Source organism: Hyalella azteca, unplaced genomic scaffold (genome assembly GCF_000764305.2).
Source record: "Hyalella azteca isolate HAZT.00-mixed unplaced genomic scaffold, Hazt_2.0.2 contig13279, whole genome shotgun sequence".
NCBI lineage: Eukaryota > Metazoa > Arthropoda > Malacostraca > Amphipoda > Hyalellidae > Hyalella > Hyalella azteca.
Genome location: NW_025943207.1, coordinates 2,632 through 29,272, shown reverse-complemented (window position 1 = coordinate 29,272; position 26,641 = coordinate 2,632). Strand labels below are relative to the sequence as shown.

At 34.9% G+C, this 26,641-nt stretch overlaps 1 protein-coding gene across 1 annotated transcript in view; it reads left to right on the top strand.

The window, feature by feature from the left end:
- Positions 1-25,515, top strand: part of LOC108669490 (calcineurin subunit B type 2-like) — a 38,533-nt gene extending 13,018 nt beyond the window's left edge. The window contains exons 2-4 of the mRNA XM_018156839.1: positions 24,057-24,233; positions 24,638-24,759; positions 25,345-25,515. Of these exons, the coding sequence (XP_018012328.1) occupies positions 24,057-24,233; positions 24,638-24,759; positions 25,345-25,515 (470 nt within the window). The remainder of the gene's footprint in view (positions 1-24,056; positions 24,234-24,637; positions 24,760-25,344) is intronic.
- Positions 25,516-26,641: the final 1,126 nt, after the last annotated feature.

The window sequence follows — 26,641 nt, the reverse complement described above, 5'->3', positions numbered from 1 at the left end:
TTTACAAATTTAACTTCTTCTGTTTCATCTGAACAAAAATGTTATCGCTCAATAATCTTTAGCTTTGTGCCGTATCGTCGTTTCTTTCTATGCTTATTGTTTATTGTTAAGCCGATTCCAATACGGAAGCAAAATAAACTTTTAGTAGTCTATATGTGATCATATGAAAATACAGTGAAGCCATCTTTTTTTAGTAAACGACTGAACTAAGGTGTCAAAATGTTGAACGAATTAACGTTTAAATATTCCATACTCCGATTTGGCTAAGCACTTCGTCTAATTTATTGTGAAAATATTTGTATACTTTTTATTAATGCACGCCTGTTAATGGATGATTCGATTCGAATTTTAGTGTAGTTTTTTTGCTTTTGATAGAAATCTTGCATGAAAATTGAAAATAATAGCCGAAATGAAAATTCTTGCATGAAAAATGGCCTAATAACAGCCGAAATTTCACACTTCAACATCCGATCATAGTAATGCTCAGATTGTTTTTGAAAATATTCCGACCAGGCGCTAAAAGATCGCCATTCCCCGCAATAATGGTTAAGATGAAAACTTCTCCAAACAGTCGTTTACCAGAAAGCATTATATAACTTTTAAAAATTTGCAATTTTAATGAAAATTTCGTAACAAATTTGAATTTTGTAATCGTTTTATATCATCAAAATTTAAACCGTTTTACCCGTTTATGACAGCCACATGGCCGGCTAATACTGTGATGCCAAGCTCTCAATGAATTATTGTATTGACGGAATAATTCTAATTTTCAATTATTTTTGTCGTGTGAGTGTTGCCCACATGACCTCAAGGTTACACTGGGTAAAAATGTAACTAAATTTTGTTTTTAAATTTGTCATGAATTAAATTGTTTTTGGAATATGTATGGGACCAGGAAGATTATTGTTTGAGATATAATGTGTTTTATGAATTTCATGTAAAAACTCCTCTTAACGATTGGTAAAAAATCACTAATAATACCGAGGGTTTCAAATTAGTCATAAGTTAAATGGATTAAATGAGAATTATGTGAAAAGTAATGAGAGTTTGCAAATGTAACAGCAGCTACAGAACAGTAGTGTTACGCCAAATTTCATTTTGGAAAATAATGGCATAGTTTTCAACCTAATAGGCAGGTATAAGCACTTTTTCAACGTGAAGAATATCTGCTAAACATTTCCTGTTTTGGACAGATTTCAAGATCTTATTACGGATGTAAGAGTAAGATTAGTAAGATTATGTACATTTGATGTAAGATGATGAATGTATGAGTAAGATTATATACATTTCTCTTCTGGACCAAACTTTCGTGCTGCGAACTCTCCCGAAGTTCTGCTAAGTTGGGAGGCGCTGCGTTCGCTACGAAAATGTGCTTGTTTTCTCTCGAAGGTTTCGGTGCTTGGTGCTCCATGGCCTACGCAAGTTCTGTTATGCGATGAAATATTTCTTTACTAAATATTTATCGATTATTAATTATAACGCTAGAGCAACTCAGCAAATTGTAGCAAGAAATAGTTTCTGGTCTGAAAGCACGAGACATTTAGCCACTTATGAATTTCAATAAGGGAAGATATATTTTATACCGTAAGTCAATTAGAAATTGCCGTCGATATTCCTTTCATCACGTTCTAACAGAATATGAATTAGGGTGCTTAGCAAGTCAGGTAATAAGCATCGGACACTCATGCTTAAGCGTAAAGATTATCTAAATCAGATTGCATACATGCGAAGTCCGGCAAGACGACATTTAAATGAATCATTGAGTACGGGTTGTGAAATATTTTTCATTCATGTATTATTTAAAAGCTACTTAATAATTACGTTTCAGAACAGTTTGTTAACACTGTAAATGGCATCCTTATGTTTATTTAAAAAAAATCCGAATATTCTAATAATGTCATCGTCATTTGGTATGAGGCAGAAATGACTATAACAAAAGATCAATCATACATATTTTTATTCTAAATCAAGTCGTATTGGGCATTGTATTTTCAGTAATAAATAGAATCGTCAGCTTAAATTGTAAAGTTGGACAACTGTTGACCATTCATTACATAAATAGCTGTTCAATTGCCCAGGTTAAGTATTTGACGCCTAAACTTCATCGTGAAAAAAGTTTAATTTGCACATGAAATTTATTCATTGACATCATTATCGAGAAACCGAACGAACAACCTTATCCTTCAAATCTTGGCATGATAAAATAATTTCCATGGTGTTATTATACTCTCAATATTGAAATTATTGAACTTTGGAATATATAGGGGCATTTAAGAATATCTTAATTCAACGGCATTGGAGACTGCTATTTACTCAAGTTCAAAATCTGTGTCAAATTGAACCGCAATATAAACTTGAACTTTGCTACAATTTCTTCCATGTAGTATTTAAAAAGGTTCATTCATTCGTTGAAATTAGCTTCGGTCGTAGTATTTTAACAATTCTGCTTGATTCAATCTTCTTAATTCAATTTGATCACTTGGGCTTGATCACCTTTCTATCACACAACTTTGCATGAGCTTCTCTTTTATTTATTATTCATAGGCAATTTGTCGAACATAAAGTCTTGCTAGTGAACACAAGTGGAATACGTTGTTTAGCGCAACTTATAAAAGCTATCGGCATCATGCAGGACTGTAAAATTATTCATACATCGTTGATGCCAGTGAACTTGCCTCAGCTTCTATTGTCTCACAATATAATGGGTTTCTGTGATATTATATTCTTTAGAAAGAGCATTGTTATAAGTAAGGAAAATTTTCTAAGGCATGCTGGCTGCTGAAAGAAATTTGCAGTGAAATTTCTTGCAGATGAAAATTCCGTTCATTTTGAGACTCATTTATTTATCACAAATAATCTGTACCTTGACGGTTTGGTAATTAGCCAGCAATAGTTAAGTAGACATTTACTTCTAAGAAAGTATCATTTACCTTAAATATGTAACAATTCTTTATGATAAAGGAAATTCTGTATGTAAATAAATGACACGAGATTTTGTTGATCAAATTCCCGACTTTTAAATGATATGAATTTTTTTAAACTACTCCATTATATGAGCGAGGATTATTCTAACATGAGCTAAGGCAATTTGAACGATCGGATCACGTAAGAATTTCATCAATAATCCTCCAGCAGAGTTGCTGCGGTATCTTGCAGATCAGGACAATGACTCCGGCAGCAATTATCCAACGGTAATTTGTTGGAAGGCTGCTGGCAAGTTGAATGAACGTTCCCTGCATGGTATATCGATCTGCCTCATTCACTCCTGCCATGACCTTCGTGCTATTGAACCACCAGCAAAGAACCAGGCAAGGCTCTTAGTAAGGAAGGCTCTATCAATGTATACATCATTGTAGGAAGGCTCTAAGTGAGGAAGTCTCTATCAATGTGTCCGTCATTGTAGGAAGGCTCTAAGCAAGGAAGTCTCTATCAATGTATGCATCATTGTAGGAAGGCTCTAAGTAAGGAAGGCTCTAAGTAAGGAAGGCTCTATCAATGTATGCATCATTGTAGGAAGGCTCTAAGTAAGGAAGTTTCTATCAATGTATGCATCATTGTAGGAAGGCTCTAAGTAAGGAAGTCTCTATCAATGTATACATCATTGTAGGAAGGCTCTAAGTAAGGAAGGCTCTATTCGTCACTTGGTTGAAGTCAGTTAATGCAAAATCTTCATCAACAATCGCGATGTGCTGGTGATGATGATGAATCTTTATCTGTGATATCCATGTACCCTTGATGATGAACACCAATTAATCATCTTCGGTCCCGATGAACACTCGATGATAACTAGTCATCTACGAACTCGATATACTCAAGATGAAAAGGACTAATTTTCTGCTTACCCGATGTGCCTTTGATAATGATGACTCCTTAGTCTTTATCTGCGTACCCGATGTACCCTTAGTGATAGGGACTTCTTATCTGCGTGGCCGATGTACCTTTGATAAGGAGAACTCCTTCTTTGCATGCTAGCAGGAATGCAACGATTCCACAGATGAAGATGCGCAAGCATATTGAAATTAAAAAATCGGAAAATTCACGGAATTATTATTGAAAATAGTTTTCTTTATAGGGAATATTACTACATTTGAGAGGTTCTAGGATTTTGTTCAGAACATCTAAATATAATTAAAAAATCCCGCTTACTTTCGTAAATGTCAATGCTCGAAGACGAATATAGTCGGTATGGTTCAAAAGATATACAGTTCCTTACACTCTTGGGTCGTTTGAATACTACTCTTTCTTGTAGGATTTATTCGAATTGTTTTCCGGTTTAAATCAGATTATTCATTTCTTTGCAGGGATCTGGTGTTCCCAGCCTCAGATTTACTTTAATCAGACTTACTTTAATTCTCGTAGATTTGTATTTATCGCCATTCATATTGTTAATCGTTCTTGTTTATCATAGTTGAATAAAAATGTTTCAAAATCAAGATCAACACAATGGGGGGCTCTTACACGATATATTCGATCAGATTTTAAAATTGAAATTGTATTGCATTTCTATATTCAGGGACCAGTCTTTTGATGGATTCAGTAACTCAATTGGTATAAAGTGGTTTTATATCAATAAATAGAAACGATTCCGGACTGCATCTCAAAATCCTGAAAATTGATAATTCTCCTTTCTTCGCGTTTGAAATAGTTTTTTTTTTGTTCCAGATATATTACCGTCATTGCTACAGAAAAAAATTCATCCAACCATCAGCTTTTTATGCCGTGATATGAGTTTTCAATATATAAATGGTAGGAACTTTCATGAACTTGAACTGAGTGATCCCGACAAATGCTGCTAATGGAAACATCAGCTTGTGACCAGGAAGTATTCTGGGAGTCTCCCCTTCATTATTTCGGAAGCAATTTGCCATAAATTGGGCAATCTGGCTGTCATTTTACGAGCCCTGAAGAGAGGACGGCTGACCAATCTTACGTCATTCTGATGTGTTCTCTAAACGTCGTGCAGGGATGACGTCATGAGTGGAGTTGAACATGAAACAAATGTATTTCCGAGAGATGAGTATTATTATGTATTCACTAAATATTGAGAATATTATTATGTTGCGCTGCATACACTGTAATAGTGCTGCGCAAAACGTAATAATGAATTCATTTCAAAAGATCAGTATTTTTGCACTAGTAGCACGCGCAAAAGATTATTAACGAAGTAACTATGGAAGAAACAATTTTATTGTCAAATAACTCGGTAGCTTCAATGGTGAACTCAGTGAAAAAAAAATAAGAAGTCATAAAAAATAATGTGTGTTTTAACTAAGGAAGTTTACAGAGGCCGATCACATCATCTGATAAATCGAATTAATACTGAAATTAATCCATTTTAAAGCTTACCAGAAAAGCTTGTTCATGAATATAAGTAAACTAATAAATTGATAAATGATAAAATGTGAAAGAGGCAATAAATTTTTCATGTTAGAAATTTTATGAAATATACTCATGATGCCTCATTGAGAAACGATATAGACTATACGTGCAGTGTTAAAGCATGAGGAGTGAGCCATTAGATTGTCAGCACGGCAGCATGAGGCTGATGAAGTTGCTAGTCAGGAAGGTGACACTTGACCGTCGGGTCGACGCGAGCTCTCAGCGTTAAGTGATATTTGCGAACAAAAGGAGATTGCGTAATAATATGACTTACTTTTCGTCTTAGACTTACTGATCACATATTTTGCTATATCCTGTACCGATTTTATTGAAATTACTTTTGATATCATTGCATAATCTGAAATTCTGATAAATTATATTCATTTTTTGTCCAATTTGCCATCACTCATTATATTGTATAATATATTATGCATATTTTAGTTGCCATTCTTGTCAATCGCAGCATAATTTTCTTCGGCTTTCTTATCATTAGCCTCGTTTTTTTCTCCTGTAAGTGGAATCATCAAAGGCGTGCCATTTTCAGCAACTTGATAATATGTAAAATGGTCACCTCATTACTTGGATGAATGCTTCAAATTTCCATCCGCATCTATAATATTGTGAAGTTTACTCAAAACTCAAATGTCATTTTCTTGAATGGGCTGCATAAGAAACTGGCGCGTCATTTTTGTTATTTATTTATATAGTATAATTTTTCTCCACCATATCAACATCAGCTAAGTCTTTTGTCAATCAACTATTTCATTTTCTAATTTTATTTAAAGATTCAACTTTTTGCTGCCAAAAATAACCGAGTCCCACTACGTGGCGATAACATTAAACAATTCATTCTTTCGAAAACTTTAAGTCACTAAAAACATTTCCTCTATTGATATACGCATGTATCCTATTCCTCACTCGTGTAGTATCTTCCACAACCAAGAATCAAGTCGACATTCGACACACGCTGAGCAAACATTTTCCGTTTGTTCGTAGGGTGTCGAACAAGTCTCCGTCTGCCGCTCTAAATTGGCTGGCCCTCGCCTCCGTCAATCAGTTCAGTTGGTCGTCAACGTCTCGTGGAATCAGGGCGAGAATTTTTCCCTGATTATCCCCAAATACTGCACAGGTGTACACGTGAGCGGCAGAGAAAAAAAATTGGGATGAATTTCTCGAGGAAAATTTCCCCGCGGTTCTATTTCTTGTGCTCGTGAGCTGCACAGGAAAAATTTTTGAGATGAATGTCTCGGGGAAAATCAATCCGCGGAGAGAAATGCTGTTGAGAATTGAAGGCAATAAAATTTTATTGTTAAAATTATACTTTTCCCCCAGCAGCAGTTTGTCAGCGTGCCATATTTCTCGCTTGATGTTGTCAAGAGAGCAAAAAAAGAGGCTAGTGTGAGTCATCACCTGAGTAAACATTAGAGTTAATAAGCAGCGCTTATTGCGTACCAGAATTCCCGCTAATCTCAGCGACGCAAAGCGGCAAGATTATTGCCACGCGTAAACCAGTAAAAATCTAACGTAATTTTTATATCTCAACCTCGATAAAATTGCTAGCATAAAGGCAAATGTTCTTACGATATTTGATGAGTTTTATTTCCACCTTTTGCAAAAGGTTTTTAGCTTGGGATCAGATTCAGGGTAATAACGTAACTCATGTGATATGTCATGTTTTCATGGTTTGAATCACCATTATTGTAAAATTGTAAAATAGCTCTTAACTTTACAATCATTATATATATAACTACCTAATTAGCTAGGTTCTCAACTAAAATATATGTAGTTTCTTTGGATTAAATATTTGTACAATAATTATGCATGTGTGAATCGCTTTTTTATGCTAGAATTTTCATATCTTGTTTTCAGAGAACAGATTTTAATGTTTTTACTCGATTTATCTAAAAAAATTACCTGTTATAATTAATTACGCATTAACATTGTAAAATTGAATTTAGTTAAAAGTTACAGCTTTAGTGTTTAACCTAATACCATAATGCCTTGTTCTTAATTTGAAAGTAATTGTAAATCGATTTCCCTAGCAAAATTTTCCTTCGAGCTTAATGAAGAAACGAAAGATTTCCTTGAAAGCTGCCGCTTCGATTGAACGCGCTAATGAATTTCATTTGCTTAACTGAGGGACATGTTGCGCATTGCGTGGCGTGGCTCATTTTCGTCCGTTGTAATGAAGGCTGTCCTTCATCGGGGTTCGTTTCACTCACTCGGATACTATAAACATTTAGGAACACCAACAATTTAATAGAGCAAAACACGAATCAAAATTTACATCAAGGGATAACGCCATACATTAATTTATCTGACACCTTAGCTGTTCAATCTACAGATTCAACAGGCAACATCTGTGAATTCCTAAAACAAGATAGTCTGCAGAGCTTCTCCGGTCCTCAAAGTAAGAAGTAGGTCCACGCGGTGAACGCTAAGCACGAAAAGCTTCAAGGACAAGCTTGGAGAGTGTCACCTCGAGTCCAGTCCACGCGAGATCCGCAACCCAATAAAGGCAGGGTAGGTTGACTTGAACCAAAGCAAGTTAAGGCGTAATGATTATCGTCAACCATGCCTAGAAATGGGTTGTTCACAGGAGGACTGCTGGGTAACGACTGGTCTAAGGTCCGGTCTATCACTCTTGTGGAGTGTTTCCAACTGGTGCCTTCTAGAATTTTATTTACAACCTTACATCCGTTACCAATCCCTAGCCACGCATCCGTCGCAAGGCGACGCAAATTTCATTAACAATTTTTACAGTTACGTGTTAATTGTCGGTATTGTAGCTATGTTTAGTAACTAAGGTACATTTTTCATAATTTCATATTATCTCACTCGCTGTTAGGCTACCTGCAGGAATGTTAATAATTTCTTTAATTTTCATCCTATCAATATATATAATCTTCTGCATACCAACCCAAGGCGATAACCAAATAAGAAATTCTTGGTATCTGTTCAATATCTTTCTTTATCTACGTATTTTAATATTTAACTATGCCCTCATTAAATAGCAAAATAATTAAGTGAATTAATTAATTTTAATTGTTAATTAATCATGCACAAATTAAATTTTGTACAAGAACTTCGTATGAAAATCATGTCTCTGGTTGAGCGCACGCCGCGCGAGCGTGAAGCCTGGTAAGGGATGCGCGTCTGTGGCTTCACTTGAACCTTGCATTTGACGTCAAGCAAGGCTAGTGACTTTCATTAATAAATTTATTTACCATATTCCCACCACATGACTTCCATCTTGAATTTAATGACCAAATATCGTAAATTATAACAATTATTATAACAATTTAGATTACCAATACAAATTTTTTCAACTATTTCGCCTTTATAATTGAACGCGAAGTACTGATTAGTCATACAATTTTGTTGCTAAAATGTTTCGTACACAACGTGTATGACAAGAAACTTTACTTTCGAAATAGTTTCCAGTATATCGAATATTTGTTTATCTCATGAAAGGGATTCGTTTTTGTGTGTGAAAATAATGTTTATATTTCGCCGTAAAAATAGTAGGTAGTGTGATTAAAGTAAGATTATAAATTGGTAAGATTTTTTTATTTCAATTTTTGTCATTCATTTGGCCATTTCGGTGTTGAGTTTAGTGTGTATTTTGTGATAGTTGTTTGTGCATTCGCATGTTGCTCACAAATATTTTATTTATGTCTGTCCAGCTTATTAATGATTACGGCCGAGGCTATGAATATAATATTATCATACATTCTTCTAAAATGTCAACCAAGATTTAAAATTTTACCTTAACATTATGTCCCGTTAACTTGTTCCATTTTTCGACGTTTTCAGTGTGTATGTTGAGTTTCCGATCCGACCCTTATTCCTAGAAATTATACATATTAATTTATCGGGTTTATTCCAATTACCTCGCTGAATCTTTTCGTTGCTCCAAATGGATCTTGAATATGACATTAAACTCCCAAGGCCAGAGTCTTAATTGTGTATGTCTCTCTCTCTCTCAGGTTCTGTGAGACGCAGTTTCCAGCATCTCGTTCTCCGTAATATGTTTAGGATCGTAATTCTAGAATTTTTGATGAATTTAAATGTTAAAATATTTTTTTTTGCTTAAGAATAGGGAAAATAAAAATCTTGGAGATGAAATATAAATTTTGATTTGGCGAAAGCCAACAAACGTGTGATTAATTTCGATTGAAAGTGGAATGACGCACTCGAGCATCAATTTCATCCTAAGCTCGCTTATCGAAATTTTAATCATAAATTAATCAGTTTATTAGATCATTCAGCAGTTCTATTCACTTATTTTACACTCATTTAAATCTTTATTTTAATTCTTGGGCCTATTGATCGCTTCAACTAACAACGTATCAGCCGGGCATCACCCATGAGAAGGTAATTAGAATGTTATTAGCAACATCCGTAGACTTAAGTTGCAGCGTTGTACGTTCCCTACTCAGATAGATAAGTTTACCATCAACTGGACTATTGTTGAGATTCACTGCTAACTAATCGCATAGAAAGAGTACGATTTTTTATTTGAATTGATGTCATTTATCGATGCTCCAGACGATCTGTTCATGATGCTCAGGTAAGCAATGGAGTCATTTAGAAGCTGTCCAAGCTTGACATTTGGTTCATCTTTTTCCGTCGGCTATAGCGGGAACATCGGAGCGACGTGCGATGCATGTCAGTGTCGTCTTGACTCTGACGAGGTTAGGTGTGCGCTGCTCCTGAACTATAAAACCACATGAGATCACCGCGGGTGTGAGAGTATTTTTTGTGCAGAATAAATTGGCAATCGATATCGCTTGTGAATCTCAGATGCTTACAAAATCGGACAAGAACTGAAAAGATTAAGCACTTTAAACAGATTAAGTGATAAAGTAGCGCAATTAACTAGAGAATTTCCTCGAGTTTAAATATTAAAGTGAGCCACAGACAGGGTTCAAATTTAATAACATAATTAACATGTAATAACATAATCAGGCCTGTGAAATCCTTCAGAATTTCTTTCTCTTATAATAAGCGGTAAAGATTATACGTATAAATTTGAATATATTTTTATTTAAATGTAAATAAAATTATAATATTGCACAAGATAAATATCACACAAAAGCATCGTTCATTCAACGTGATGTATTTATTTTGCCAAAGTAAACACTTCAACGTAATTTATTCTGAGAGAATAACGCGTTTATAGCACGGTAGAATTTTACGCTTACTTTCTAATAATCAAATCAATTGTGTTTCTGGCACAATAAAAAGTAAATAAAGTAATATTGGGTTTGGATTGTCTTGAACAGTCAATTTTAGAACGAGGACAACGAAGTTTTTCTTCTATTCATTCGTCTTTAAAAACGAACTTTCTATTAGTTCATCGTATTTAAATTTAACTACCAGAGTACATATTTTAAAGTTTTATTTCTTAAGTATGCAATTTTTCATTTAACTAACATCAAAAGCTAAATTTATCTTCGAATATATCTTCTGGAACATTTCATTCATTTCTATTTCTTCACTATGCGCACAAATTAATTTTCGTAACGTCGTACACTAATATATACGAATAAATTAAATAAGAATTAACAATTAAAAAATAAGTTTTTTTCGTTTTTTCGTTACCAGGCTGAATATATTCTGAATATTTCGCATTTTAATCATAAGACACGTCGCACTACATCAATGAAGTGATTTTTTTTATTAAACTCATATGTAAATGCAAATGATTTATCTTGACTTAAAACCGGCCTTTAAGAATTCACTAATGAGTCATGTGGCCACATTGTAAGCCAGGCTTTAAACTTTAACTCATGAGTTATGTGCCATCGTTGCGCCATCGTTGCGCCACAAGTTAAACATTAAAAATTCAGTGAAGCATCAATCCACGTCGCAGTTACTGGAGTGAATTCTTATACCAGGTACGCAGGCATGGCAATTTCTGGTATTTGAAATAAGTCAACCTAATTACTTAGTCCAGGTGCCATATTTTACTAATTTAACCTCTTGTGTTTCATCTCAACAAAAATGTTATCGCTCAATAATCTTTAGCTTTTTGCCGTATCGTCGTTTCTTTCTATGATTATTGCTTATTGTTAAGACGATTCCAATAATGAAACAAAATAATCTCTTATAAGTGTATATGTGACCATATGAAAATACAGTGAAGCCATCTTTTTTTAGTAAACGACTGCACTGAGGTGTCAAAATGTTGAACGAATTAACGTTTTAATATTCCATACTCCGATTTGGCTAAGCACTTCGTCTAATTTATTGTGAAAATATTTGTATACTTTTTATTAATGCACGCCTGTTAATGGATGATTCGATTCGAATTTTAGTGTAGTTTTTTTGCTTTTGATAGAAATCTTGCATGAAAATTGAAAATAATAGCCGAAATGAAAATTCTTGCATGAAAAATGGCCTAATAACAGCCGAAATTTCACACTTCAACATTCGATCATAGTAAGGCTCAGATTGTTTTTGAAAATATTCCGACCAGGCGCTAAAAGATCGACTTTCCCCGCAATAATGACTAAGATAAAAACTTCTCTAAATCAGTCATTTACCAGAAAGCATTGTATAACGTTTCTAAATTTGCAATTTTAATGAAAATTTCGTAACAAATTTGAATTTTGTAATCGTTTTATATCATCAAAATTTAAACCGTTTTACCCGTTTATGGCAGCCACATGGCCGGCTAATACTGTGATGCCAAGCTCTCAATGAATTATTGTATTGACGGAATAGTTCTAATTTTCAATTATTTTTGTCGTGTGAGTGTTGCCCACATGACCTCAAGGTTACACTGGGTAAAAATGTAACTAAATTTTGTTTTAAAATTTGTCATGAATTAAATTGTTTCTGGAATATGTATGGGACCAGGAAGATAATTGTTTGAGATATAATGTGTTTTATGAATTCCATGTTAAAACTCCTCATAACGTTTGGTAAAAAAATCACTAATAATACCGAGGGTTTCAAATTAGTCATAATTTTAACGGAATAAATGAGAATTATGTGAAAAGTAGTGAGAGTTTACAAATGTAACAGCAGCTACAGCACAGTAGTGTTACACCAAATTTCACTTTTGAAAATAATGGCATTGTTTTTAACCTAATAGGCAGATATAAGCACTTTTTCAACGTGAAGAATATCTGCTAAACATTCCCATTTTTGGACAGATTTCAAGATCTTATTGCGAATGTATGAGTAACATTTCTCTTCTGGACCGAACTTTTGTGCTGCGAACTCTCCCGAAGTTCTGCTAAGTCGAGAGGCGCAGCGTTCGCTACGAAAATGTGCTTGTTTGCTCTCGAAGGTTTCGGTGGTTGGTGCTTCATGGCCTACGCAAGTTATCTTATGCGATGAAATATTTCTTTCCTAAATATTTAACGATTATTAATTATAACGCTAGAGCAACGCAGCAAATTGTAGCTAGAAATATAAATGGTCTGAAAGCACGAGACATTTAGCCACTTGTAAATTGCAATGAGGGAACCTACATTTCATACCGAAAGTCAATTAGAAGAGTACGTCGATATTCATTTCATTACGTTCTAACAGAATATGAATTAGGCTGCTTAGCAAGCCATGTAAGCATTCGGACACTCATGTTTAAATGAAGTCCGGCAAGACGACATCTAAATGAATCATTGAGTACAGGAAGTGAGATATTTTTCATTCATATATTTTTTCAAAGCTATTTAGTAATGACGTTTCAAAACACTTTGGTAACACTGTAAATTGCATCCTTATGTTCATTTTAAATTTTAATAAAAATTAAATGTTTATTTAAATTTAATAAAAATTCAGAATATTCTAATAATGTTATCTTCATTTGGTATGGGGCAGAAATGACTACAACGGAAGATCAATCATAAATAGTTTTATAAATAGAGTCGTATTGGGGATTGTATTATCAGAAATAAATAGAATCGTCTGCCTAAATTTTTAGGTTGGACAACTGTTGACCATTCATTACATAAATAGCTGTTCAATTGCCCAGCTTAATTATTTGACGCCTAAACTTCATTGTGAAAAAAGTTTAATTTGCACATGAAAATTATTCATTGACATCATTATCGAGAAACCGAACGAACAACCGTATCCTTCAAATTTTGACATGATAAAATAAAAATCTATGTCAAATTGAACCGCAATTTATACTTTAATTTGCAACAATTACTTCCATGTAGTCTTCAAAAAGGTTCATTCATTCATTCAAATTAGCTACAGTCGTAGTATATTAACAAGTGTGTTTGATTCAATCTTCACAATTCAATTTGATCACTTTGGCTTGATCACCTTTCTATCACATCACTTTGCGTGAGCTGCTTTTTTATTTCTTATTCATAGGCAATTTGTCGAACATAAACTCGTGCTAGTGAACACAAGTGGAATACGTTGTTTAGCACAACTTATAAATGCTACCGGCATCATGCAGGACTGTAAAATTATTCATACATCGTTGATGCCAGTGAACTTGCTTCAGCTTCTATTGTCTCACAATATAATGGGTTGCTCTGATATTATATTCATTAGAAAGAGCTTTGTCATAGGAAGGAAAATTTTCTAAGGCATGCTGGCTGCTGAAAGAAATTTGCATTGAAATTTCTTGCAGAAAAACACATTTCGTTCATTTTGAGACTCATTTATTTATCAAAAATAATCTGTACCTTGATGGTTTGGTAATTAGCCAGCAATAGTTAAATAGACATTTACTTCTATGAAGAATCGTTTTCTTTAAATATGTAATATTTCTTTGAGATAAAGGAAATTCTGCATGTAAATAAATGGCACGAGATTTTGTTGATCAAATTCCCGACTTTTAAATGACATGAATTTTTTTTAAACTACTCCATCATATGAGCGAGGATTATTCTAACATGAGCTAATGCAATTTGAACGATCAGATAACGTAAGAATTTCATTAGTAATCCCCCAGCAGAGTTGTTGCTGTATCTTGCAGTTCAGAACAATGACTCCGGCAGCAATTACCCAACGGTAATTTGTTGGAAGGCTGCGTGGCAAGTTGAATGAACGTTCCCTGCATGGTATATCGATCTGCCTCATTCACTCCTGCCATGACCTTCGTGCTATTGAACCACCATCAAAGAACCAGGGTCGCCTCTAAGTAAGGAAGTCTCTATCAATGGATACATCACTGTAGGAAGGCTCTAAGTAAGGAAGTCTCTATCAATGTATACATCATTGTAGGAAGGCTCTAAGTAAGGAAGGCTCTATCAATGTATACTCACTGTTAGAAAAATGACCGTTAACGGTATTACCGGCGTTTCAGTGGCCGGTCGGCACGTGAAAAGAAACACCGTTTCACTGTTTCTATTCCAATTTAACACCAGAAATCCGTAAAACATCTGATAAAAACGGCGAAACAGTTTATTTTCACGTTGCGACCGGTCACTAGGATGCCGGTGGGACCGTTTTTTCACTGTTTTTTCTAACAGTGTAGTGAGCGTTAATTGACTTGTACTGATGGTTGCCGCCACGTACGACAAGTTTAAATGTTCTCAGTTCCATACAAACGTCCTCAGGTTGCTACACTCAATAGTTTACGTATTATTTAAGTTGAAAGTTATGTTCCTGGAGAGTGACAGACGGCGGTAGAGGGCAAACCAGGAAATTTAAAAATTGTGCATATGATAAAAATTCACATTACAAGTTTTTTAATCAATTTTATAATTTACTTAACAAAACATTCCTGGCATCCAATTGAGTGAAATTTTACAGTAGGGTTTCATCCTTGCGTGAAGCTTAGAGAAAAGTGGCACGAAGAGCTTGAAAATTCCATGGCGTTTGTAATTCATGGAAACTCAAAGACGTTTTTTAATTGGAAACTATTGGGCGCCATTGACGTGGACAAAAGATAAATAATTGATTGTTTAATTATAATTTGTCACCACAGTGCAAACATTTGGACGAAGACGAAATGAAATTTTGTGGGATTTCTTGCAAAAGCAATTGAAGCAGGGCGTTTGAAGATACGCGCAATATAGATAATAGGGCAACATGGGGCAGCGCGCCCCCTCCTTTTTTAAACTAAATTTTTAATGAAGTTTTAATTGATACGAGGTGGTTCTTTGTGTTTAAAGGTACAACTAATGAGGAATGTATGATGTGAATTAGACGCCTATATGTTTATTCAATTTTTAATGAAACACTATTTTGTAAAAAGTGTCAAAATGGGCCCATTGCCCCACCCCTGGGGCAATGGGCCCATGGGCTTGGGGCTAGGCGCCCACCCTTGGTCCCTTTACCGCAAATGCATATATTTCGTTTAAAAATGAAAAAAACAACACTTTACAGTTAAAAATAAGAAAATGTAATAAAAAATACATTCACTCATTTATTAATAACTCAAAAAATCATACACTTAACTTGAAAAAAATATACTCTTGGCTTTAAAAATCTATCACTGACGTGAAGAAAAATATTTCATTGACATAAAAATATATATCCTTGACTTGAAAAATATATCCTTGCGATAAAAAATTCGTCCTTGACATGAAAAAATGTATCCTTGACTAGAAAAATTATATTTAGTTGATCAGAAAAAAACTTCGTTCCAGTTTCTTCCATAATCCAGATATTATGTGCAGAGAATTCGTACCTAATCTTCTCAAAATTATCCCTATAAATATTACTTTGAAAATATAATTCACAGTAATTTCAAAAGCTTCATCTTCAGTAATGGAAAAAATTTTTATTTAGCAGCAAAAAAATTTTTATCTGGACTAAAACAGTTATTCATAAATAGCTTGATAACGCAAACATTTGGCAAAACGTAAATCCGTACACTTCATCCCAGTGAAACTGTCGACTGGCGGTAGAGAACACGGACCAATATCTGTCATACTTAGCGAGAAACCCGCTATGGGCCCGTGACCCGCAGTGGGCTCACTGCCCCATGTTACCCTATATTAGATACGCGCAATACAGTATAGTATATTAGATCATTTAATCCACTTCGTTTCAACGTTGAAGCGCGATATATTGTCTTTGTTTTATTTTGATACATTGTACTATATTTTTAATAAAAAAATTTGTGTCATAATGAACAATTGAAGTCAGTTGGCCATAATAGTTGAACTTAATTTTCACTTAGATTAGTTGCATTGGCTAAAATTAATGGTTCAAAACCACGCAAAGAGCGTCAAAGTGCGAATTACAAGATTTCTATACATGTATAGAAATCTTGATAATCTAGAAATCTATGTATAGAGCTGATTTAATTCTTTGACTTGTATTCTCGTAACCGAAAACGAAACATTCGAGTATATACGGAGAAATTAACCTTTACAACGAAGTGTTATTGTATCTTCAGTGAGAAACATTTCCAAGATAATTTTTCTCGGCATAGTTTCGTCACATCGTCTTATTTCGTGCAAAGTCTTTCAAGGCCTGCAAGTCTTTGAAGTTCCGCAAGTCTTTTCTCCTGCCTTTGCAGTAAAGTTTGTGTTTATGTCCAAAGTCCACCAAGTGAGTGGTCTTGTTGACGATACACTACGAGAATGTCACTTCAAAATCTAATAGTTTGCTGGAATTCATTTTCTTGTAAGGTAACTGTTGGAAACCAACAGCAAACACTATTGCAAAAACATTGCCGGGACCTTAGAAGTTCAGTTCTAAGAACGCATAGGAAACTGCCTCGCTGTTACAAGAAACAATCTACTCGAGGCGCCGATACTGCTGTCAGAACATGTATTCATAGAAATAAATCCGCGTGAAGTTGAATCCTGTTCATTTCAAATAAACAGATATTTGATATTTTTAGCACTCACACAGGAATTTTCTCCTAAACAAAAAATTTAAAAAGCACTTTCAAATTTTTTTTCGTTTATATCATTACCATACGTGGAACAAAGTACGAAATTGTGCTTTTTAAAACTCAATCGGCAGGTAAGTGAGCCTGACTTATGATAGCACCACTCAATTTGCGTGCAAGTTAATTGTAATTGATGAGAAACTTTCAACTTTTACAACGATTTTGACATCTCACATTCGTTTTAAGTTCGAATCTATAAAATGTAAAACCCATTGTTAGCTAACTTAACAGAGCAATTTGTAAAATATCGTACATGCACTTTATTCTTAGAACAAATCAAAGTAGAGGCTCGCCAATCAGCAATAAATAGTCCGTCTACATTGAGCGATGAAAATAAATGCGTCCCAGCTTTGCTCTTCATGATCGATGTCCTCGGTAAAAACTACTCATTAAGATAACCGCGCCTGTTTATAGGTAAACTATTTCACTGATGCAAACTTCTTTTGTGGAGGTCATGATTAAAAATGTATCTAATTTCCAAACAAAATCGGTAAATTTTCTGTATAGTTACTTCTAGTTCGATATCGAAAGTGAAAACTTTCAGAATCGTATCAATTAAGGATTCATTTATCACACTTCCCTAGAATCTTTCATTGCATTGTTAATCCTGACGGCAAATTCTGAAGTCATATCAGATTCCCTATAATTTATGTTGCTATATTAATCGAACATAACTATTATTTAACCTTTTAACTAACTTTTTAACTTTTATTCAAAGTTGATATTAAAATGAATATAGGGGTTAGACAAAATAAGGGAAACATCTGAGAAATCCACACGATATATTTTACTGTGATGTAGGCCCGCCTTTTGCAGCAATTGCAGCCTCAAATCTCGAAAGCATTGATTCAAACAAATATTGAATTGTTCTTAACGGAATTTCACCCATTCTTCAGTAATGTGATAAACAGTAATGTATACTAGTAAAAAATCCTATTGCCCATTGTATTCGATATCTCCGAGTAGCTCCTCAAATTGGTAATTTAGCTATGTCAAAGACATGCATAGATTTAAAAGAAACACGACAAAAATTTGATTAGTAGTTCACTCGGTTCTCAACTAAAGTCCCGTTGGACTGAAAAATGTGCTGGCATAACTTAACAATATGTACTAATGGATCTCAAGAGACAACTAACGCCGAAATTCTTTCGTTTTAGAATTATTAACACAATTTCAAAGTGTCTTGTGCATTGTTTCATTCATGCGGTGCACAAAATGCCCCAATTAAATTCATGACCTTGGAGGATTAATTAATTTCGAGCGGGCCAGCGTGACCGAGGACAGAGCAGTATAGTAAGCATAATAATATCATACATGAGTCCAACTTGAGCATTTAATAAATTCTTCATTGGATGGGCCATTGTAGGTGACGATGGACTTCAATAAATTCTTCATTGGATAATTGACGATTAGTACGCGATTTTCTCTTACATATTCCGAGCTGAATACGAGTTCTGCCTCAAAACGAGTTCTGCCTTCGCCCAGATTTTGCAACGAAACCAATGTTTACTGTCATTTCCTTTATATAGATTAATTTTCAAGTTTTAATTATTCAACGACTGGATTTAAATAGATGTATAGTCTTCATCCAGTCCGTAAACTCATTTTTTATCGCAATATGCTTCATTATGTTATCTCTATAACGCAGCCAGTAACAACTTGCATGATATACGAAACTTTTTTTTTCGAGCCCTCGCTGCATCGCACTCGAACTGCTGGGAATATAGACACATTCAACTTTGTCCTCAAAATCAGCCGGCAAATCCGTGCCTTAGACGTAAGGCCCAGAAGACCTCTCGACAATACACCAGCCTGCCTGCGGTCCCAATTTACTCCCAGCAAAATGAAACCCAAAATCGGTTTCGTGCCCTCAAATTTGAGCGCCTGTTGGGGCACCTCAAATTAACACTGGGGTGCCTCTAAATTGAATACTGAAAAACAAGTTCAGGGGCAGCACTTCAAATGTTGAATAAAGAGCAATAATTTCGTTTAAATGAATCATATTCATTCATTCAAAACTCTTCATTCGCAACCTTAAAATTTAATATTTATATTATTTTGCCTTACAAAAATGTCTTCCACTCGGGCATGCGTTTCTCGTGTAGCGCACCATCCTTCCCTCTGTCTAGTGTAGGCTAGAAAAATTGGCCCGTAAAATGGAGTTCAGGAGAAAAATAGTTGGGCAGTGCGGCTCTCAATGGCAATCGCGAGGGGTTTAGCCCAACTTGCAACAGTTCTCAGGAACACACACCAGTTTTGAGCGCGTTTCTTTGCAATTGTTAAAGCCCATCACTGCTTTGGTATTGCAAAATTATCCAGGCAGCACCAGTTTAACATCGTTAAAATAATTTTGTCTTTAGTGGAAATATTAGATAATTTTATATTCAATTATGAATCGTTTTTACAAAACCTTACAAAATACAATTACAATAGAATAGTTCGTAGCATACCTTAAAGTTTATCTTTTCGCTCGGACCTTTTCGTAAACTTTTTTCGCTCGCGTTTATTACACTTCTCACATTCAGGTAATTTTCACTGCAATAGACAACTTCAGTCGTATTTAAAATCCTACAAAACTTAGGGCTCCAAATGAATTAAATTCATTCGAATGAATGCGCGGGTCAGCGCGATTCGGTTTCGAGTCGGAATACGAATTTTCGCACAAATACAATATATATTTAGCTTGTGTGCTCTACTCTCGATGAACGGATGCGTTGTGGCAGACGGAAGTTTAAGATTTCAGTTGCAAAATAATTGAACTTGGTAGGAGACGTCGGCGATATGGATGAACTATCTGATAGGTCGTGCGGAACCAAGCGTTCTATAATATTTATCAAGCGACACATTTAGTGAATTTTATTTATAAATTTTTTTATCGCAACGTTCGTTACTCTGGGTTTTGACTATGAAAAGCTACAGTAACTGTGTTGAGAACAATTCTTGAACGAAATTCTTAAATATGTAGCCATTCGCTTCTCAACATTTTTATACAGAAAATTTTTCCCCATTTTTTACTACTATTCCATTTACTATTCAACATTTTTATACAGAAATTTTTTTCCTATTTTTAGCGCATTTTCTCATTTATGTAAAAATGCACTATTGTGCTCGTCATGTCCGTCCCGTCTGTCTGTCCGTCTGTCCGTCCGTCCTTCCGTCCGTGACCACGTTTTCCTCGACGAGAAAATGCGCTCTCTGTCATTCACTGCAGTGAGTACTGAGTTATATTTTTTACTACATTCCATTTACTTTCAAAGTTTTGGTACAGAATTATTTTTTTCACCGAGTGTACGTGTTCAATGCTTTTTACTTACATGTTGGTGATCATTGCCATAAAATTTATAAATTATTCTTGGCAATTACTGGAATTGCTGGCCTTGAAGGTGGCTTAATGCGCTGGCAAAGAACAGCCCCTCCCAGTTGACTTACCTCGCTTATACCGTTGTGATTGTCAATTAATTACAGTCTCATCGATTAAAAAATTAATGCAACGTCAAGTTCTTCGTTAAAACTGTCGTTTCAATGGCCTCGTGATGCTAGCAGTAAGTTCCTAATCATTTAAATGGAACAGATGAAGTTATATGTAGTTTCCATCACTCATGCTAACAATGTATACTAATATCGGGTATTCACATGACAGCGTATCTTCTCATCAATTGAATTATTGGATTTCGTTAATATGAGATAACTGACCTATCAATGTATTGTCTGAGCGAAAATAGTAATACGCTGATTTTAGCAGATAATCATGGAGTTTCTGCATTTTCTCATCTGTAAAAAACTCAGTGACCTGAGACGAATTTGATATGAACAGTCCCAGGTTTAGGACAAATTATTTTGTCTACATTTCTATACCGTCTTAAATAATTAATAGAAACTACTTTCCCTCTATCGAAAAAATCTGAAGTACACCTCCCGACAAATCGGAGCGAAAGAAGATCGCGTTCGATCCAATTTGATTCAACAAATTCGCATCCTGACTAGCATCGGAAATTAAACAGAAGTCAATTTCATCAAATCCCCATTGACATCAATCGTTTCATCAATCCAACAACAAAGATGGAGACTTTCGCAGCTACTATAAAACTTGTGAACAATGGATTCTTCAGTGGACAATCTTTCACATGAACAAATGATCTCGAATCTCTTGAGGAACAATTCGGTAGCCATTCAACCAATCACTTCTGTCATTCTGCCGGTGACACGACTGAACTGGTAATAACACTAACGTCTACTTATATAAATTAAACTAAATCTGATCACTAGAATAACCAAACACAGGAGCGTCGGATAGGAAATGGGCTTCGACAAGAGAAAATTAAAAAAAAGAAGTAATCCAAACGAGGTCCTATACCAACGCTTAATAAGCATGACTACACCTATATTGTAGCAACACAAAAATACAGAACAATACATAATATAACATGGAACAATAACTGAATATCACATAGAGCGATAACTGAATAAAACATAGAGCAATAACTGAATAGAACATAGAACAATAGCTGAATATAACATAGAGCAATAACTGAATATAACATCGAACAATAACTGAATAGAACATAGAACAATAACTGAATGTATCATAGAGCAATAACTGAATTAGAACATAGAACAATAACTGAATAGAACATTGAACAATAACTAAATAGAACATAGAACAATAACTGAATGTATCATAGAGCAATAATTGATTAGAACATAGAACAATAACTGAATAAAATATAGAACAATAACTGAATATAACATAGAGCAATAACTGAATAGAGCATAGAACAATAACTGGATATAACATAGAACAATAACTGAATATAACATAGAACAATAACTGAATAGAACATAGATCAATAACTGAATAGAACATAGAACAATAACTGAATAGAACATAGAGCAGTAACTGAATAGAACATAGAACAATAACTGAATTAGAACATAGAGCAATAACTTATTATCCAAAATTATCATAAATTACAACATACAAAAATTTTTTTTTCTCAAAATGATTATTGATTTTATTGAGATTCTGTGTGTGAGGAGGATAGATTCATTGGTTACTAGATTTTGTAAGCCATATCCTGCTCTTGGTAGGAGCTATCACACTCTTAAATCATTTTCTCAGTTGTTGCCAGGTCTCTGTGTTGTAAACTTTGGTTTTGTAAGTATTGAAGGATCAGTATGATCTAATTCTTTTTTTCCTCCCATCCTTGGCGTACCGAGTCGTTGATTGCTTTGGTACAGTAAAGTTCTTAAGGCGTCCAGTGTAAGTAGTGATGCCATTATTCTTGCATTTCTCCTGCCGTTTCCTTCTGGCAGAGAAATGACAGATTTTATTCTATTTGTCAGCACCCAATGTTGTAACGTCTGAAATATTCTCCATTCTTAGCTCTTGGTGATCCATTGTCAACTATATTCACATGAAGTTATGAAGCTTACATAACTCAAAATAAATTTCATAATGCCAACATGTTGAAATTTCTTGTTTTTGATGAAAAAATTATAAATTTGATATGCCAATTCCTGCTTAAATGCTAATTTTAATCTAATGTTTGTTGAATTAATTTAATTGAGACCACATTTTGCACGAGATTTATCATTTAAGCTCTTGCTTTGCAAGTCATTCCTGTTGTTCCAGGTGTTTGCGACCATTATTATTAATGATAAATTAAAATTAGTTAGATGTGTTTTGGTCAATTGAAATTTTTTATTTTTTGATGCAATTATTGTCAGAATTTTTCATGGTAATGCTAAAACGTAATTTCATGAGGGTACAATGTGATGTAAAATCAGTAAAAATAATTTTGACCCACAATCTCTGCTTCAATCTTTGACAACAAAGCCATACTTCATCTATGCTATTCCTTGAGGTGGGGTAGAATTCTGTATTTGACTTGTGTCGCCAATCTCAGCCAATTTTTTCTGGTCAACTTTGTTGCATCTTTGTTTCTTTATCTTGCAAGGGCAGTTGTTCATTTACTATTCAGCCTTAACTGCATGTTTAAAATTTGTGACCTTGAAAATTTGGTGGCTATGATTACAATTCTATCTACATATGTACCAGATTACTCTGCCTCACTCATAGCTTCCTTAGATGCTTCACCCATGTCATGTATTTATTGTTGAGTAAATTCCTCACATGTTACTGCCGTCTCCTTCATGATCAGCTTTTCCATTAAAAGAGTGCAGTGGTGTTTCTTTCCTAAAACATTTTATTATGCATTGCTTTAGTCTTGAAACTTGAGTGTGTCTGTACCCTTCTCACCAGGTTGGATTTGCCTTCCTGTGATATCTTAAGTCATATAATTAAATTTTATCTGATCAAGCATGAAATATTTTCTAATCATCTCTTTGTAACAATAATTATTAACCCACATCATGGCTCCTTGATAAACTGTCCCTAGATCAGTTCTAATATAGTTTTAGCCCTGTTATCTTGACATACCTGATATACTGCAACTGTCACAAAGTCAGATAGCATTTCAAATAATGTGATGAATAACCTGTCACAACAAAATTTCATTCCCATCACACTATTTCTTATTGTAAATTAAAGTTCATTGTTAATTAAATGACCTCATTCATTGAGCTCTGCATTTCTTAAAACTGATTTTTGTTCTCACTCCCCATGTTTTGCTGTCACTACCATTGCTGGTGGAACCTACTTTTACTGCATCTGCTAATGGATTATTTCCTGGCAACACCACTGCCACGTCCTTGTATGACATCACATCTACTGATTACTGCATTACTGCAACTACTTGACTGAGGTAATGCTGCCTCCACCTCACTGATGTAACGCTGCCGCTACATCATACCTGATGGTGTTGTGGTCTCTTCATTACGGCTCCTGCAGTTGATGCGGACGAGATCTGGCGGCTGGGCAAGAGGTTCCGTAAGCTGGACTTGGACAACTCTGGGTTGCTGAGTGTTGAGGAGTTCATGTCCTTACCTGAGATACAACAAAATCCACTTGCCCAAAGGGTCATCGATATAATTGATGCTGATGGCAATGGAGAAATTGACTTTAAAGGTAAGGGATGTGGCACAAGGCTAAGGTAACAAACTAGAGCCTAAGTCTAGATCTTTTTCCTACTATCCCTGCAAATGAGAATACTTTCAGAACTCGTGTAGCTTCTACTGCCAATTTTAGAGTTATATAGTTAGTTTTGCAAGCAATATTAGAGGTCTGGTTGAAGTTCTCAAGCCCATTTTCTTAGTTTGGCTGTGTTATCCAGTCTGCCTCAAAACTCTGAATTTTACTTACCCGTTAATTTCTTCATGAAAACTTCAGAAAACGTATGCAGCAATGTGTGGAATGTGAAGGTCGACATTTGCCAGATACACTATTTAAACCATGTAATTTATAAATTCCATTATCGAAACTTTGTGTCAACAAGTATTGATTTGTGATACAAATTGTATGAATTATTGCAGAGTTCATACAAGGCATGTCACAGTTCAGCGTCAAAGGTGACAAAGAGAGCAAGATGCGGTTTGCGTTCCGCATCTACGACATGGACAACGATGGGTACATCTCCAATGGCGAGCTCTTCCAGGTCAATACAGCTCTACTCACATTAAACTCTAGTCTACTGATGTATATTTCTGTTATCAGGAAGGCTGTACTTCCATTAATATTTGTGAAATCAGAACTCCTTCAGCCAATCTCTGACGGCTTAATAAGCTAGACCTACCAATCACAGACAGAAAAATGGCTGCTGTGTAGGCTTAGGCAAGTTTTGATAGTATGACCTCTGTACTTTTAATGCGACGTAGTTTAATGTATTCAAATAAAATTGATTAATTTGTTTGAAGAGCAGAGCAATTTGAGTGCCTTATAACAATTTTTCTTTTTTTTAAGTATATATGGTACTTCCTCATATTTAGATACCATGAACTACAGCTGGTAGGTGTTCTGTATTGCCAATCCTGTTTCAGGCTGTGTTTTTTTGCATTAATTACTAAAACCAAAGCACATGCAACTTTGCTTTGAGCCTTACCATAATTTTCATTTCTGCAGCTCAACTTAAAGAATTTTTCAACTTATAACCATGATGTGTGATTTCTGGATTAAACCTTTTTCTCTACTCGCAAGCCACTGGTGAACAAACACATCGTTAATTTCTAATTATGACATGCAGTTCCTGAAGATGATAATGGGCAACAACTTGGAAGATCATCAACTTCAGGAGATTGTTGACAAAACTATGCTCTTTGCCGACAAGGATAAAGATGGCAGGATCAGTTTTGAGGAGTTCTGCACCGTTGTTGAAAACACAGACGTCCATAAAATGATGGTCGTTGACGTTTAGATGGCGACATTGCGCTCAATGCAGCAAAATTCTTCATCTCGACTCCCTTTCATTGTTGTGATTAGTTCTCTACCCATTTGTTTGGGAAGAGTAACTGCTCGGTTGTTCATTTGCGTATACTTATTTTTGTTGTTAAAGGTAACAGCAATGTTGAACAAAATATTAAAAATAAAATTGTATCCAGTCGGATTAACCGTTTTTCATTATCTCAAGTAGGTTGTCAAATTATCATATTATCAGAACAGTAAACAAACAATGTGAAAGAATTATATGTATATCATAAGCAGTTATAATAAATCTTCATTTCTTTGGTTGTCTTGGATTATTCTGAATTTTTATACTAGCACGCCAATGGTAAGTGTAATGCTTTCCTTTTTTATCAATCACTGACAAAGCGTATGCAGATCGATAGTTTGCATAGTTAGTTGCGTGCATAGTTTTAAAATTTAAACGATGGAATATAATGGCCAACTGAACGTTAAACTTGTGTCACACAAGGAACATCAGCGTTCATCAAAACATTGTACCCTATCATCCATCAACATTCCTTCCTGCATTGAGTCACCGACATCTGGAAAAACCTCTCTGATGACATTAATGACGTTCCGGGTATAAACGCGTTCAATGATACACTAGACAGTGCTATGCAAAAGCATATGTTCAATCTTGGAAGGCCTAGCACCCTACAGAGCACGGAAGCAGTCAAATTCCAGTGATGATATCAACCAACGTCAGTTTAAACATTTTCGTTGAAAGGCCAGTTTTTAGATCCGTGAACAAGTCATGCAAAGTAAAAGAATGAGCGACAGGCCTAACCAGGCCTATTCTTCAACGCCAAATGATATGGCATGCTAGGGCTGATTAGCTCCACTTCTTAAGAGTTGCCTGATCTGGAAGTTGTTTCATAAATATGTTGACTAAAATATTCACTAACAAATTTGCAGCAACAATCAACAGCATTTACAGGATCTTTGTTCATCTAGAGTTTACTTTTCGAGTCTCGCTCCTGAGTTCATGGCAGGTGACCTTGCAGGTTGAATATCCTATATTATCAATTTAACCTCGTAAACTTGAGAGCTATTTTTCAATTTAACCTCGCAAAATTGAGAGCTATTTATTAATTTAA